A 14,440-nucleotide genomic window follows, 5' to 3' on the forward strand; every position below is an offset into this window, starting at 1 on the left:
TGCCCTTCTATTTTTAAATAAAATGGAGACATAGAAATGTAAAACGGCCAATAATTTTACTTAAGACGGATGGGGATTGCTAAATTTGATGGTAGAGAAGAGGGTTGAGCCGTTAAGGGTCGTTTTGGCAAACTACTTCAAAGCATTTCAGATATGCTTTTTTTGTGGAATTTTTTTATACATAGTTTTGTTTTTGCACTTTTATGTTGTTTTCTTGTACGTTTTAGTTTTTTTTTTCTGTTCATAAAGATTGTGAAACTAAGATATATTCAGGCTTTATTCAATTTAGATGATTGTCAGAATTAAACCTTTATTCGTTGTTAAATATTTCTATATTTTAATTTTATTTACATGAGTTTAAACAAACAAATTGACTAATTCTGAAGATTAACAGCAAGTAAAAAACTTAATTTGTATTTAATTTTTATTATACTGAATTCTATTTAGAATTAAGTGACTCAAATCCTGTGGACCTTGACGTCACGACTTACGTTTTTACATCAAAATCAATATAATACAGATTGAGAAAGATGGTCATGTTTATGTGGGATCATTTACAATTAATTTTAGAGGTGACAGAATCATTGACATGAGGAGCATAAATTTTACCATCTCTGGCAAATCATTTAATGTTGACAAATTAGCAAAATTCTCACGGGAGCGAGATAGCGTGGAATTTATCAAACTCCAGAAACCAAAAATCTAGCACTTAGTGATAAAGGGGAGAAAAAAAAAGACTAATGCTATTTTAGAAGCACATCGTGCTTTCGGCGTTTACTGTAAGTAACTCCAATTTAGGCAGGCTTAACATTTCACATTCAGAGATCACAGCCTCCGGAGAATTAGATCAGCCACAAGTTATAAAGGCCTAAGGAAATGCTTGGACTATAAACATAGCACTAAGGCTAACAATAAAAGATGACCTGGTCACTATAAGTACCGAAACCACAGTGTGTAGTATTTTTACTGTAAACACTTAAGTTCATCTGCTATGGTTTCTTCTTCTTCTTCTTTATGGTACTGCACTATTTCTTAGGTTTCTTTATAAGAAGGTTATAAACGATTATCTTACTACATAAAAAGTTTAGTCAACCCTTTCAAATATTTCGACTCAAAAGAAAAATAATTCAGGTTCATTTGGTAGAGCAACCATCCCAAGATTTTCCTTATCGGTTTTAAAATATTTCAAACACAAAGGTAATTGGGCTCTAAATCAAAAGGCTTCAACCCACTGTTGATGTCATTGCCTGGAAAAACTAACCACTGAGCCGTTCAAAACAGGTGAAATATTATACAACCCAATAAAATGGAGAATAGAGTTTGAGAGGGGGATAGCTTCTCTCTTATTACATATGCATTTTGAAGGTAAAAGTAAAAGAATTCATTCATTCGTTTTCTGTGGAGAGGCAGAGGTGCCTGAAGGCTCAAAAATGCATGTACAGGCTCGTTTATTTTTAAATTTCAATTAACCCTTAACCTCCCGTCCCTCGAAGAAACATATTTGCAGTTAGCAGACACTTGTGATGGTAAAAATTTCAATATAAATACAGACATAACTTAAGTTAACAAAGGCCTAAGAATATAGCATTTGGACTAAGCGTTGATTCAAGGGGTTCGAAGGTTCTAGGGTTTCTCGAACCTTTTTAACTGATTTAAATAAATCTGGATATTGTAAATAAGAATTTATTTGGAATTTAGAATCTTTAAGTCAATCCCAAATTACCCGTGCTGCGTTTTCTATCCGCTATTAGTCATAATGTTGAAAAGTAGATGTTTAAAGGCTGTGTTTTGTCTTGTGTAATCCTTTGCCAACAGGCTTTTGACCACAAACCATCCTTTTTTTTTACTCCCGGTTGATTGCGAATATATCGTAGATTTTTATCGGAAAATGCGGCATTATGAAACACAAGGGTCGTTTAATAAGAACAATAATAAGCTTTTTTAAAAGTACCAAAAAACTTTAGCGTAAAGAGCGAGGTGATAAGGAGTGGGTAACTCTTTTTATATACGAGATAATTTCTGTTCGTTTTTAAGTATTACGTTCAGTTGATTTTTTTTTATGCTATAGAAGTCACACGCGCAATATTCCACCACGTGTAATATTTACATGGATATATTTCTCTAATTGTTATATGTTAAAAATCATCGTATCATGAAAAAAACATAGTAATTAATGCTTGTCTTTTAGGTGTTATTTCAATCTAAAAAATTCATAGATTAGATGGAGACGAAAAGAGAAACGCACTTGGAGGTTTGCAACGATCTGTGTGTATAATGGTTGCAGCAGTAGATGCAACCTAGTAAAGAGTGAACCAAAGCCCATTGTAACCAAAGTTTGCGGCTGGAAGTTAAACATTATAGATTTCTCAATACGTTTTGGACGACTTATGTCATTATCTTATTTATTTATTAATTTGACCCTACTTAGTGAATAGCCGGGGTGATGTGTCTTTCCTTACCCAAAAGGGGTCCTGAAAATCCCAATGTTCTCTGAATAAACATTCCCCCAATTTTCTATGGCTAAATCAGACATGTAGGTATTTTCTATTTCTGCTTATCTTAGTAAAATTTTTGGTAAATTATTACAATTCTATATTTTGTCACAGGTTACCAAGAACTGTCATAACCTCACCAAAAGAAATAAGACTTACAGAACAGTGAAGTTCAGTAAAGAAAGAATAAGGAATAGGAAAAAGAAATAAGAGAAGGGAAAAATGAATAAAACTTAATAACATATAATGGGAGAAAACAGCAATAATCGGGATAATGTTTCTTTCCTTACCCAAAAAGGGTCCTGGAAATCCGAAGTTTCTTTAAATAAGCATTTCCCCAATTGTCCATTACTGAATCAGGCATGTGTGTATAAGGGGGGGGGGTATTTCTGCTTATCTTAGTTTACTTTGTAAGTTTTTTATAATTTCTCGTAATTCACTAATAACTCGCAACTTTACCACAAAAAAAGGAAAAAAGATTAAAACTTACAGACCAGTTAAGTTTAGAGAAGAAAAAAATATTACGAATACTCGGATTTTCACTTGAGAAGCTGAGGCTTATTGGACTATTAGTATCACAAGCTACAAATAAGCCGACTTAAAAAAGAAACAAAGGACTTAATACAATATAATTCTAGATGGTAGTTTTAAGTCCTGAAAATAGTATAAATAATAATATTTGATTAACAGGGTAATTGTTACGATATTTGACAAATAATATTAGGATATACAATTATTAGGATTTTAATTATAAATGGTGAAACTTAAGTTAAGCATTCGGTATTGAATTTCATTGAGATTCTAAAGCTAAAAGTTTACTAGCCTTGGGTCACCACACCAGAAAAAATTAATAATTTCTTAGACCATACTTCCTTTCCGTTTACAGAATTTAAAAAATGAAAATAAAGAGAAAACGGGTATAATATAATTCTGTTGTACGTTTCTGTTAAAAAGCTTATCGATTTATGACTAAAATCATAATAATCGTATATCCTAATATTATTTGTCAAATATCATAACAATTACCCTGTTAATCAAATAGTATTATTAATAATATTTTGGGGACTTAAAACTACAATCTAAAACGAGCCTTGACGATAAATATTTAAATTTGAGTGTTTGACACACTAGTGTAGTTATTTATTTGTCTCTTGTCGTTTTTCATCGTTGTGTTATAAAAATCTTTCTATTTACCTAATTACAATTAATCATATAGTTTTTTTTCCCAATCAGAGTATCTCAGACATGTACACAGCAGAAGATCTTCGTGCCAGTGCCCCCTCCTCAATTTTGAGATTCAATTCCACGGAGTGAATTCCTGCATACATGTCAGGAACGATAGTGCAGAAAAAATACACGTGCAGAAACACACGTACACGAATGTGCAGAAACACACTTATTGGAGTGCGCAAAAACACACTTATACGAGTGTACAGAAACACACTTACACTTATACGAGTGTGCAGAAACACACTTATACGAGTGTGCAGAAACACACTTGTATAAGTGTGCAGAAACACACTTACATGACTGTGCAGAAACACTTTCTAACAAAGTACTTTGCAGAAACTATTACAAATAGTACAAAATGACCGCAAAAATTTCTCCAGCAAACAGTTTAATATTTGCTGCCCAAATTACCTCAAACATTCCCTAGCTTATGGCTGCCATATAAAACTTAACAATATCTCAAGATTATATTGAAAAAAAAAACAGATCAAGATAGTAAATAATAATATTATAATTTAGTATAATTTAGTACAATTTAATATACACATTTTTCTAAGATCTAGAATTGAAGACTGAAACCCCAAGATTTTTGGAAAATTTCCAAAAAGCAGCACTCTTACTATCAATAATTTGTTTGTTTCCTCATTTTTCCTTCTAATGACGAGTTTTAACCATGGAGAATGCAGTCTTTTGTCTTTGGGTCAGCACTACGATTAAACAGGAACATTGCTAATAACTTTTCATTATTAGGGGTGCCAATAGGGGTTAGGGGGGGGGGGAAGTGTCAGTGTGGCAATTGCCTCCAAGTAGTTTTCTTTTGGCATTTTTATCAAAGAAAAAAACAATGAAATTACCCTCCTTCCCAGAGTTCGAACTTCCCCTGTCAGTTACCCTTTCCACCACCAAAAGCTAATCTCTCAGTTTGGACGATGTATAATTCCGTATTTTGAGTAAATTATATATCTAGTAACTATTGGTCGCGATTCACCTCACCATCATAATTACTTTTTTAACCATTAGAACAAATTGAACAAATACCCAAAGAGTACTGATAACTTATATGAGTGGAAACTAACACTGATATCGACAAAAAAAAAATCACCAACACTATCTACCGTTTGGCGTTTCTCTGAATTTATCGTTGTAAGAATTAGTTTAATTGGCAAAAGTAATGTAGTAATAAGTGTCTGATCTCAGTTTCTGACAAAATATTAAGAAGGTTGAAAAAATGTAAAAAAAAATCACCAAACTTTAGATCGCGTTGGTAATTTTTTTCAGCACCAGCCTCAGTTTCCACTCTTACAAATTACCTATTTTCTTTGCACACACCATTAGAACAAAAGCCACTGTCTCCACTTTAAATAACTCAAAAGGTTTACTTGCATTCTAAGCGATGGTGGCTTTCAAGAAGAATACAGAATAGTGGAATAGTTATAGTGGTATGGAATAGTGAAATAGTGGAATTATGAAATGGAATAGTGTGGAGGAGGCAGCAAGCAAGTAAGTTTGTTTATACAGCAAATAATTAGTTCTATGAGCATTTATGTGTGTACATATGTTCAGACTATATCCGCAACTTTTTTAGCTATTCTTGATCGCCACCAACAATCAAAGAAAAACCTAATCATTTGCGCTACTGACAATACTAAGGTTTTTGACTCAGTTCTAAATTCTCGGACCATTTTATCCCTTTTCAATATCGGAGTGAACCCTATGATTTGTACGGGTTTATGGAATTGGCACACAGGTGCATCTAACCGCGTAAGGTCCGGAAGTCAAATCAGTAGCCCTATTCCTGTTCGCCGTGGCGAAAAACAGGGCACGGTTTTGAGTCCTGCCATTTTTAATAACGCCATTCAAATCGTCATGGGTCACATTCCAAGTTTCATGGTTGAAGCGGCAGCTATAGCCTAGTAAAGGACAAACCACGGCCCATAGTAACAAAAAATTAAAAAACACACTTAAAAAAAAGGATTGGTTATAAAAAATTGCTATTTCTGAAATTCAGGAATGATAACTATTATCTCAATTAATCTTAATTGCAAAATATTATTTTGAAAATAAATTTAAGGTAATTTCAAAAATAGTCTGACACCCCCTAAAAAATGGTAAAAGGTAAAGAATATAGTATTGGACTTTACAGTCCCTACCGACGGTGCTTATGTCCGTTTCTTGGCCCTTCCGCCAGGAAGTGCAATGAGGGGCAGGAGGCCAACCACCCTGTGCTTTCGCACACCCTTCCTGTTTACCTTCCCAAGATTTCTCTATGTACCCATTTAGAGCTGGGTCGACTCTGGCTGAGCTTACAGAGTCACACCAGTGACCCCCGTCCCAACCAAATAATTGGATACACTAGGATTCGAACCCTCGCCCTCTCACAAAAAAATGAAGTAAAAAACAATATAGCAATATAAGTAAAGAACAAACCAAAGCACGTAGTAACCAAAATTAAAAAACACGCTTTAAAAAAAAACAGGCTAGTAGGAAACCATCTCCATTTATATTCTAATAAAAGTAACCACAGGTAGTGATAAAAGATAACGTACACCATTAGAATCTGCCATGGACAAAAATTTACCTTTTTTGCGCCAATGACAATCTCAACGTTAGATGACCTTCAGGCATTACAACTTGCTGTGGATATTATTTACACTTGGTTAAAGGAAATTGGGCTCTTTGTGACCCCTTGGAAAACATGATTGCTTGTTTTTCGGCCCTAGCAATCTGCTAATGTCACTATTCAGGTCGATACCACAGTAATACCTGATGTCAAACCGCTGAGATATTTTGTCTCCCGTTTGGTATATCTACTAAATCTACAAGAACACTCATTTTAGTGCTCTGATGTAGCATTGAGATAAAATTATGGATTACTTACTAAGGTCAAGGGTCAGTTTGAAAAAGAACTTTGGTTGACCTTAAAATATTTTGTACACCATGGGTTTTTCCTAACTACAATTTTGCAATTTTTCTATACATATCCTTTCTGTCTTCTAAGATTTATCAAAAATTTCCTCCAAATTTCAATATGGACTAGAAAAACTTACGCTCCTTGGTGGTATGCTGTTTTTGAAATTTGCGAAAAAATTGATGTGATGCAATTTTTTAACCAATCTGATAAAATTGTTTATTTCCATTTGAGAAGAAAAAAATCAAGTTAAAGAAATTTGTGTATGTTAGAAGATGATTTTACAGTTTTATTTAAGGCCATCGTCACCGAGTACTACTACTACTACTAACAACTCACTGCATCACCAAAACGCCTGAGGCCAACAGAGCTTCGCACGCTTCTCCATCCTAATCTATTTAAAGACTCCCTCTTTGCACCCTCTCAGGAAGTTCCCATTTCCCTCAAATCTGTCTTTACGACATCCTCCCACCCCAACCGCGGACGACCTGCTTTCCGTTTAGCCCTAGACGGTTGGCCGAAAAGGACAATCTTTGGCAATCAGTTATGCTCGCCGACTGAATATTCTTATTGTTTTCGATGACAGTATATGTTATATTTTTTCCTTGTGAAGAGTGTGTTTTTCTCTAATGTACTACTTCAGTGTGTATTTTCTTGTCTTGTATGCACAGACGGAAAAAATAAATATTATTATTAGGATAGCAATATTAATTAAGATTCAGAATATAAGCTACATTTTTCATGACTTTATTTTTCTTATCGTTAGAACAAATGGAACACAAACACCATTCAACAAAAGCCACCGTTACCACTTTAGATAACTTAATAGGATACTCACATGTTCAATGAAGCAGGTAGCTCTGGTGCTGGTGATTCCGCATCACAGGTAGATGGCGACTTTAGCTTGAAAGTTATTTTTGGGAGTGCGTCTTCATCCATTACCTAAAAATACAGACATACAAAGACATATTGCTGAAGAAGTAAACAAAAGAGGAATGAATTCGAATATTTACTTCAAGTTTAATACATTATATTTACTATAATATTTATTTACACAGAGAAACAGGAGTACTAATCGTATTTAGAAAATAAAAATTAGAGGTGGTAGCTATAAATTAGCTATAAAAGAGACCAAATACACACACATCAAGGTTGAATCAAAGTCGAATGCGAATTCAACATCAAGTTTTACCATAAAATCTATACTTTGCTTATTCTAAAGTACCTTGCGTACTTTAGCGACCCTGAAATTCAGATGAAGGTAAACAAAATTGAGTGAGAATTTAAGCATAAATTTGGTACCTTAATCAAACCTTTTTGTATTTTATAACGATAGCTAGCCTATTAGCTTTACGCCAACTTTATAGTCATAACTAGCCTGTTAGCTTTTTCTACACATGTTGGATGATAGACGTGAAAACAGTAACTTGTACACTTTTGTGAGGATCGGAGAAAGAACATTTTGCCTCCTCCAACCAAACACGGAAATATAAGTTCCCTTACCCCCTCGTATCCAAGCGAAAAGAATCCTGAAAGTCTTTACTCAAGCTCCCTCCCCCGTTAGACAAAACAGGGTATACTTACCAATCTACGCATAAAATTTTTCGCCTCTTGAAGAAACCTATTGACTGTATGCAACCTCTATAATGAGAAACAGTCGCTTGTCTTTAGGCTTCAGCCATAAAAAAACGCATACTCTCTAATAAGCCCGTGAAAAAGAACTGACTAATTATAAAACTATCCCTCAACGCGTGACTGCTTTCAGATTAGTGATTGGCTTGATATTACAGAGGCTTACCAATTATACGAACTGTACGAAAAATGTCAGTCAATCCCGCTTTCTAGAGCTATAATGAGAGACATGTTGAGATAGTTAGGACACGTCCTGTGGATGATAGATTGCCCAAGATCATCCTTGTCAGGCAACCATCTAGGCCTGAACAAAAAGCAGGTCACCCCCAAAGGAGATGGGAGGATGTCGGAAGATAAGATTTAAGGGAAATGGGAACTTTTTGGGAGGATATAAACAGGGAGGCTTGTCGGTAGATAGATATCAAATTCAATACACCTACGGAAAAATTGTTCGTGCCTATACACGGCGCTAAGAGCGTCATGCAGAAAAATTACCCACCACTGCAGATTTTGAGGACCCCCCCCACACGAAATTGGGTCATATTATTGACTAAAAATTTTATTTTGAAATAATTTATATTGTCAGCATACCAGAAAATTCCCTTATAAAGACTACAACTAAATGGAAAAGAGATGGAAAAAATACCTTATCCACTTCTTTTAGTTTCTCTGGTTTCTCTTCAACCAAAACTGCTTCTGCTTCTTGTTCATCACGAAGCCTTTTCAACGCTCTTTTTTCTTCTTTTTTCAGTTTCTTCTCTTCTTTTAAACGCATCCTTTCCTCTTTTTCCTAAATTGAAACGACATATATTAAACCAAATAATCCATTATGGTAAGTTCAATTATGCTGGCGGAATAGTCAGACAGCCTATCAAGAAGGTCATGGAAACGGCCTTGACAAAAAGGCAATAGAAAGGCTATAAAAAGACCAAAAAGGTCATAACATTTAGGTTCTACCAGTATTGTAGACTATTTGAATTGTAAATGGTATTTGTTATTCAATTTATTTAATTTAGAAAAATTAAAAAAAAAAAAAATTACGCTCCCCCGCAGAATGAGTCGATAAAACAGCAAGGAACAAGAAATAAGTGCGACTTCATACAGTTCAAGTACCAAGGACTTCGAAATAAAAAAGATTACGGCCTCACAGCTTACGGCCTTTACAACCTAATAAACCCTAAGTACGATTTATCACACTAGTAAATGAGAAAAAGAAACGACTTGTCCTACAGTGCACTGGTTTAAACTTGTTCTTGTGGCACGTTACTGTTGACTACAGCGGCAGGGCGTAGTAGGGAGCAGTGTTTAACACCCAAAATCACGCTATGTCCAAAATTACGCATCAGATATTACCTGCCTTCTTTAGGGGTAGGGATTCGTTGAGCTGTAAGGGCAGTCGTAAGTGACATACTTGGTTTCTAGGATAAAACATTTCTCGCCCCCTAGACCTATCTTAGGTCTATTTATGCTTGATAAACATAGTTTTTCTTTTGGTTATTTCAAAATTCTACTTTTTTAAGGCAGTACCAAACTTTCGTCAGTGTTGCCACGTTGAACAGTGAAAACAAATAAGCAAAACAATTAAGTTTGACAATCAATTAAGTTTGGAGGAAGGGAGATAGAAAAGGGAGAGAAAGAGACTCTCTTACCTTCATTCGCTCCTCTTTGTCTTTGGACTTGAACTTCTTCTCTTTTTTCTTCTTTTCCTTTTTACTCTTCTTTGGAGTTTCTCGCCCACTCGGACTTAGAGCATCGCTAAGGTACGTGTCTGATATAGGTGAGGTCATTAAACTTTCGGCCACAGGAGACGGTGTAAGGGACTTCAATGTAGGGGTCGGAGTGCGCTCTTTAATGGGACTAGGAACTCTCATTGGTGGAGGAATTGGACGAACTAAAGAGAAAACTTCAATTATGGATAGTATATACAAAAGCAGTGTCTATAAGAGAGATTTTCAAAGCTAAAGTTATTTTTAGGATTATGAAGACCTTACCGTTTAAAATACAATTTATCCTTCTTTTTGAAACTGCAGGTGGACATATTTTAGGCAAACAATTGAAAAAAAAGGAAGGCTTACAATAAAAAATTATCATTATGTAATAATCAATACATATGTTACGTAGCACCTTGCTTCACGATTAACTGTGCGACTTGCACTTTTTCTAAAGCGTTTTTGAACTTTATTATCATCATGTTCACAATCAATGAAAAAAGTTATCTTTGTTTTTTATTCTTAAAGATTATTAAACAAATAGATTTCTATTCTTAAAGAAGCAGAATCTCAAAATAAACTTTATTACTTTTTTTATTATTATTATTTATATTTTGGTCTCACTTAGTCTGATATTTCAGTCACAGATGTGATTTTGCACTCGGTTTAAAGAAAATGCTGCCATCGTTAATGGCTTCAATCGTTTGTACTCAGTTCCAATCAGCCAGCAATCAAACGATTGTGCGCAATTTTACTCGTATCACAAATTTCCACTTGCAACTAAACTTGCATTTTTTCAACTTCTATCGCGGTCGTCTTCTTGCAATTTCGGTCAGGATCCAAATTAGTTTTCTTTTTCTAATTTATCGCAGACAGCCTATTCGCTGCAATTCATCGCAGTTGTAGGTGAATTTTCGTTGGAATTGGCAAGAACCAAGCAAAAGCGCTGTCTTATTCGAGTGGTAAGCGTGCTGAACATCCAATTCTATATCTTTCAGGACTGTGGTTCGAGTCCTAGTATTGCTGGTTATTTGGTTTCGGACACGGGTCAGTATCGTGACTCTGTAAGCTCAGCCAGAGTCAATGGTAAAACCCAGCTTTAAAAATACAAACAGGAAAGGTCTACGAAAGCATAGGATGGCTGGACCCCAATCCCAATTGCACTTCCTGGATGAAAGGTCATGAAATGGAGTGCAGAATTGCCGGTTTGAATTACAAAGTCTAGAACCGAAACCTTTACCTTACTTATTTTATTTAATACCCAATTGGCCAACAAAACCAAAAATTCGTGTATCTTCTAAATAAATACCATACTGAAGGCGACCACCTCAAACACGGGGTCCATGCACATCTCATGCAAATTTTAGTTCGATCAAGGGAAAATCAAACCTTATTGATGTTATGAGTGTTATTTTTGATCTAAATTATAAGTTTTTTTTGTAGCTTTTTCGTGACAGAAACAATTTATGGTGTATAATTTTTTTTGGGAGGGGGGGGAATATAAGAATATTTTGAAGTTGACTATTGAACACGTTTATCACTGATATACACTATTTTACTTTGAAGCGATTTCGCATCTATTCAAGCATTTAATATCAAAATTAGAGTGATTAATACTAGACAAGATAAGAAAAACTCAAAAGAAGAAAAAACGAGGATATTTACAGCCAGTTAAGATGAAAATGCAAAACAAATATTTCGGCCAAGACCAGCGCTCGACCGTCCTCAGTGCGAAAATAAAAAAAAAAGGACCATAAAAAAACAACTACCACAGTATAAAAATAAATAATTATTTAGTGACATTTTTCACGGTTTGGTTTTTATGTATTTTAGTAGTTGTTTTTTAAGGCCTTTTTTATATTTGCATAAAAAACGCAATTCAAGAAAACGCGTTCAATAATCGACTGCTTCAAAAAAATCGAATAATCAACTGCTTCAAAATAATAACATCAGACAAAAAGGTATATAATACAGATGTCCAGTTGAGCAGTTTTCTGGTAATCGATAAATTTAATGCTTGTTCTCGTCTGTCTTCAGTTTCTTCCCAAAATGTTTTTATATAAATAATGCTTGTTAAAAGCAAACTGTTTTAGCACATTTGATCTTTACAAAAGAAATTCAAGAAAATTAAATATAACTTATGAAATAATAATAAAAATTATAAATTTTATTGTGATTACTAGTCAGTTTTAAACCTATGATTGAGTTGCCAATAAGAAGTAATAAATTATGATTTCAGTATATGCTGGTAGTTTTAACACATTCTGCATAAAAGGAGGTTAACAATTTTTTACAACATACTCATATATTTACGTGGATGTAAATATCCTCGTTTTTTCTTCTTTTCGAGTGTTTTCCTCGGTTTTCCTTACTTTGTTATGCTTAGCCAGTGTAGTCTTAAAAACTATTTATGATTAATACTAGAAAAAATGTTACGAAGTGCTTCGAAATTTGTTCAAGGATGATATGATTACTAACACCTTTATATTAAAAAGAATAGGCCTAAGGATGATACAAAGTCAAATCCAACATTTTTTCTGACGCTCCACTACTAATATTAAACTCCGCATAGTTACTTTTCCTCATTAACTCTTTACATTTGCTTTGTAAATAAATTGTAATTGAGAAATCAATCACTTCTAAATCCTCAGGGCAAAAAAGGACAAAAAATAATTACATTTATAAATTTGGACCAACTGTTTTTTCTGCACATGGCTTTCCCATGATATACCCTACTTTACTTTCTAAGAATCTTTCCCTGAGAAAAAAAGGTTTTGGCGATTATAACACCATCCCTGGGAACGAACTCTCACTCTTTTACCTCATGTCAATGACTTCTTAAAATAAAACAAAGAAATTTAAATAAAAAAGACAATGATGTGAAAAGGACATTTGGAGATTCTAAAGCAAGATTTTCACATGGGGTTACATACAGGTGAACTAGACAAAAAATAAAAGTTTATGCAAATAGCAACTGTATTTCTTTCATCTCACAAATGCACATTTTGAACTTGAAACCAAATTCTATCCCCACCCCTTTCCCTTTACAAATAAGTCAAGTAATAAAAAAAAAAAAAAAAAAAAAAAAAAAAAAAAAAAAAAAAACAAAGGCAGAAACCAAATAGGTGATAAATAAATAAAAGTAACGTAAAATATAAATAAATTCTCGTAAGCTGTTTGATGGCACACGTGATTCATTTAATTTTTTTAATTTTAGCCTTATATCAAGGTGATATCTTTAAATATCACCTCGGGTTTGTGTTCAAAGACAATAAATAAATATAATATTTTTTTGCATAATTTACAGATTGTTAGGCCGTGTAGAAAGACAATCATTTCATTTTAAAGCAAACAAATTTAATTTAATTTCCATTTAACATACAACACGAGATAGATAATCAATCAAGACAGACAAGCGTTTAGGCTCAAGAAACTAACGTACAAACTAAACAAGTGATAAATAAATATATATTAGGAAAAAAAAAGTAAATAAATAAATAAAAGCTTACCGCCACCAGGTCTGATTCCCAGCAAGGCTGCTGGTATATTCTTCAATGCACTTGGCAGCTCTTTGACATCAGTGGCAACAGGAAGTGGAGGTACAAATGGATCCCATTTTTTCACAGGCGCCTCTTCAACTTCTTCCATTATCTCGCCGTCAGATTCAATTATCTCTTCACTCTTAATCTTTTCCTTTCGTTTCTTCTTCTTCCTTTCAGGAGTCTCAGGCGTTAGAGGAGATGGGGACTTTGGAGGTGGTGAAGGTGGGTGAGCAACAGGCAGAGGACTTGGCGACTTTTCAATGAGCTTCTCTTTTTTAACCTCAACGCTTTCAACATCTATTTCTTCATTACGTTTATCCTCTTTTCCTTTTAGTAGCTTCTTGAAGAGGTGCAATTTGCTATACCTCTCAGGTGGTTTTTCAGGTTCTACTGGTTTTGCTTTTACTTCTTTTGGAGTCGTTTGTACTTGCTTACCAGGGTAAACCATATCTCCATGGGTAGAGGCTCTACGCAGCTCCTGTCGTGGGGTTCGTTTCTCTTTGGATTTCTTAAGCGATGGAGGTACATGAGCTTCGTCAGTGGGCTCATGTTTTATCTTCTTTGGGTCCACAGGTTCAATTTTCTTGACACCTTCAACAATTCTCTTCATTGGAAGTACCTAGAAAGAAACAATTTATAAATGCAGTGCAATCGCAACAAGAACACAGTCCCTGGTAGAAATTTTGGAAGTTGCTAGAAAGGCCCAATCAGACCAAAGAAAAAGCAATCAAGAAATTTTCAATAAACCGACAGGAATTTTCTTAGCCACTTTATTTAGCCCAACAATCCTTTTCGTTAGAAGTGCCTAGAAAATGTAACAGATGTAACAAATGCAATACCTTATACTAAAGAAGAACTTCTGAAAAATTGCCGGAACGACCCAGCATAAAAAAAGCAATCAAGAAATTTTCAATAAACCGACAGGAA

The 14,440-nt window shown here is 34.3% G+C and overlaps 1 protein-coding gene across 5 annotated transcripts in view; it reads right to left on the reverse strand.

The window, feature by feature from the left end:
* Positions 1-14,440, reverse strand: part of LOC148948433 (uncharacterized) — a 52,907-nt gene that overhangs the window by 18,546 nt on the left and 19,921 nt on the right. For all 5 annotated transcript variants that reach the window (XM_089094355.1, XM_089094357.1, XM_089094356.1 and 2 more), the window contains exons 6-9: positions 13,481-14,132; positions 9,912-10,153; positions 8,909-9,052; positions 7,469-7,572 (exon numbers count right to left, since the gene is read on the reverse strand). In XM_089094355.1, coding sequence (XP_088950481.1) covers positions 7,469-7,572; positions 8,909-9,052; positions 9,912-10,153; positions 13,481-14,132 — 1,142 coding nt within the window. The remainder of the gene's footprint in view (positions 1-7,468; positions 7,573-8,908; positions 9,053-9,911; positions 10,154-13,480; positions 14,133-14,440) is intronic.

Source organism: Artemia sp. Qi Xiang Cuo, chromosome 9 (genome assembly GCF_049724085.1).
Source record: "Artemia sp. Qi Xiang Cuo chromosome 9, ASM4972408v1, whole genome shotgun sequence".
Classification (NCBI taxonomy): Eukaryota; Metazoa; Arthropoda; class Branchiopoda; order Anostraca; family Artemiidae; genus Artemia; species Artemia sp. Qi Xiang Cuo.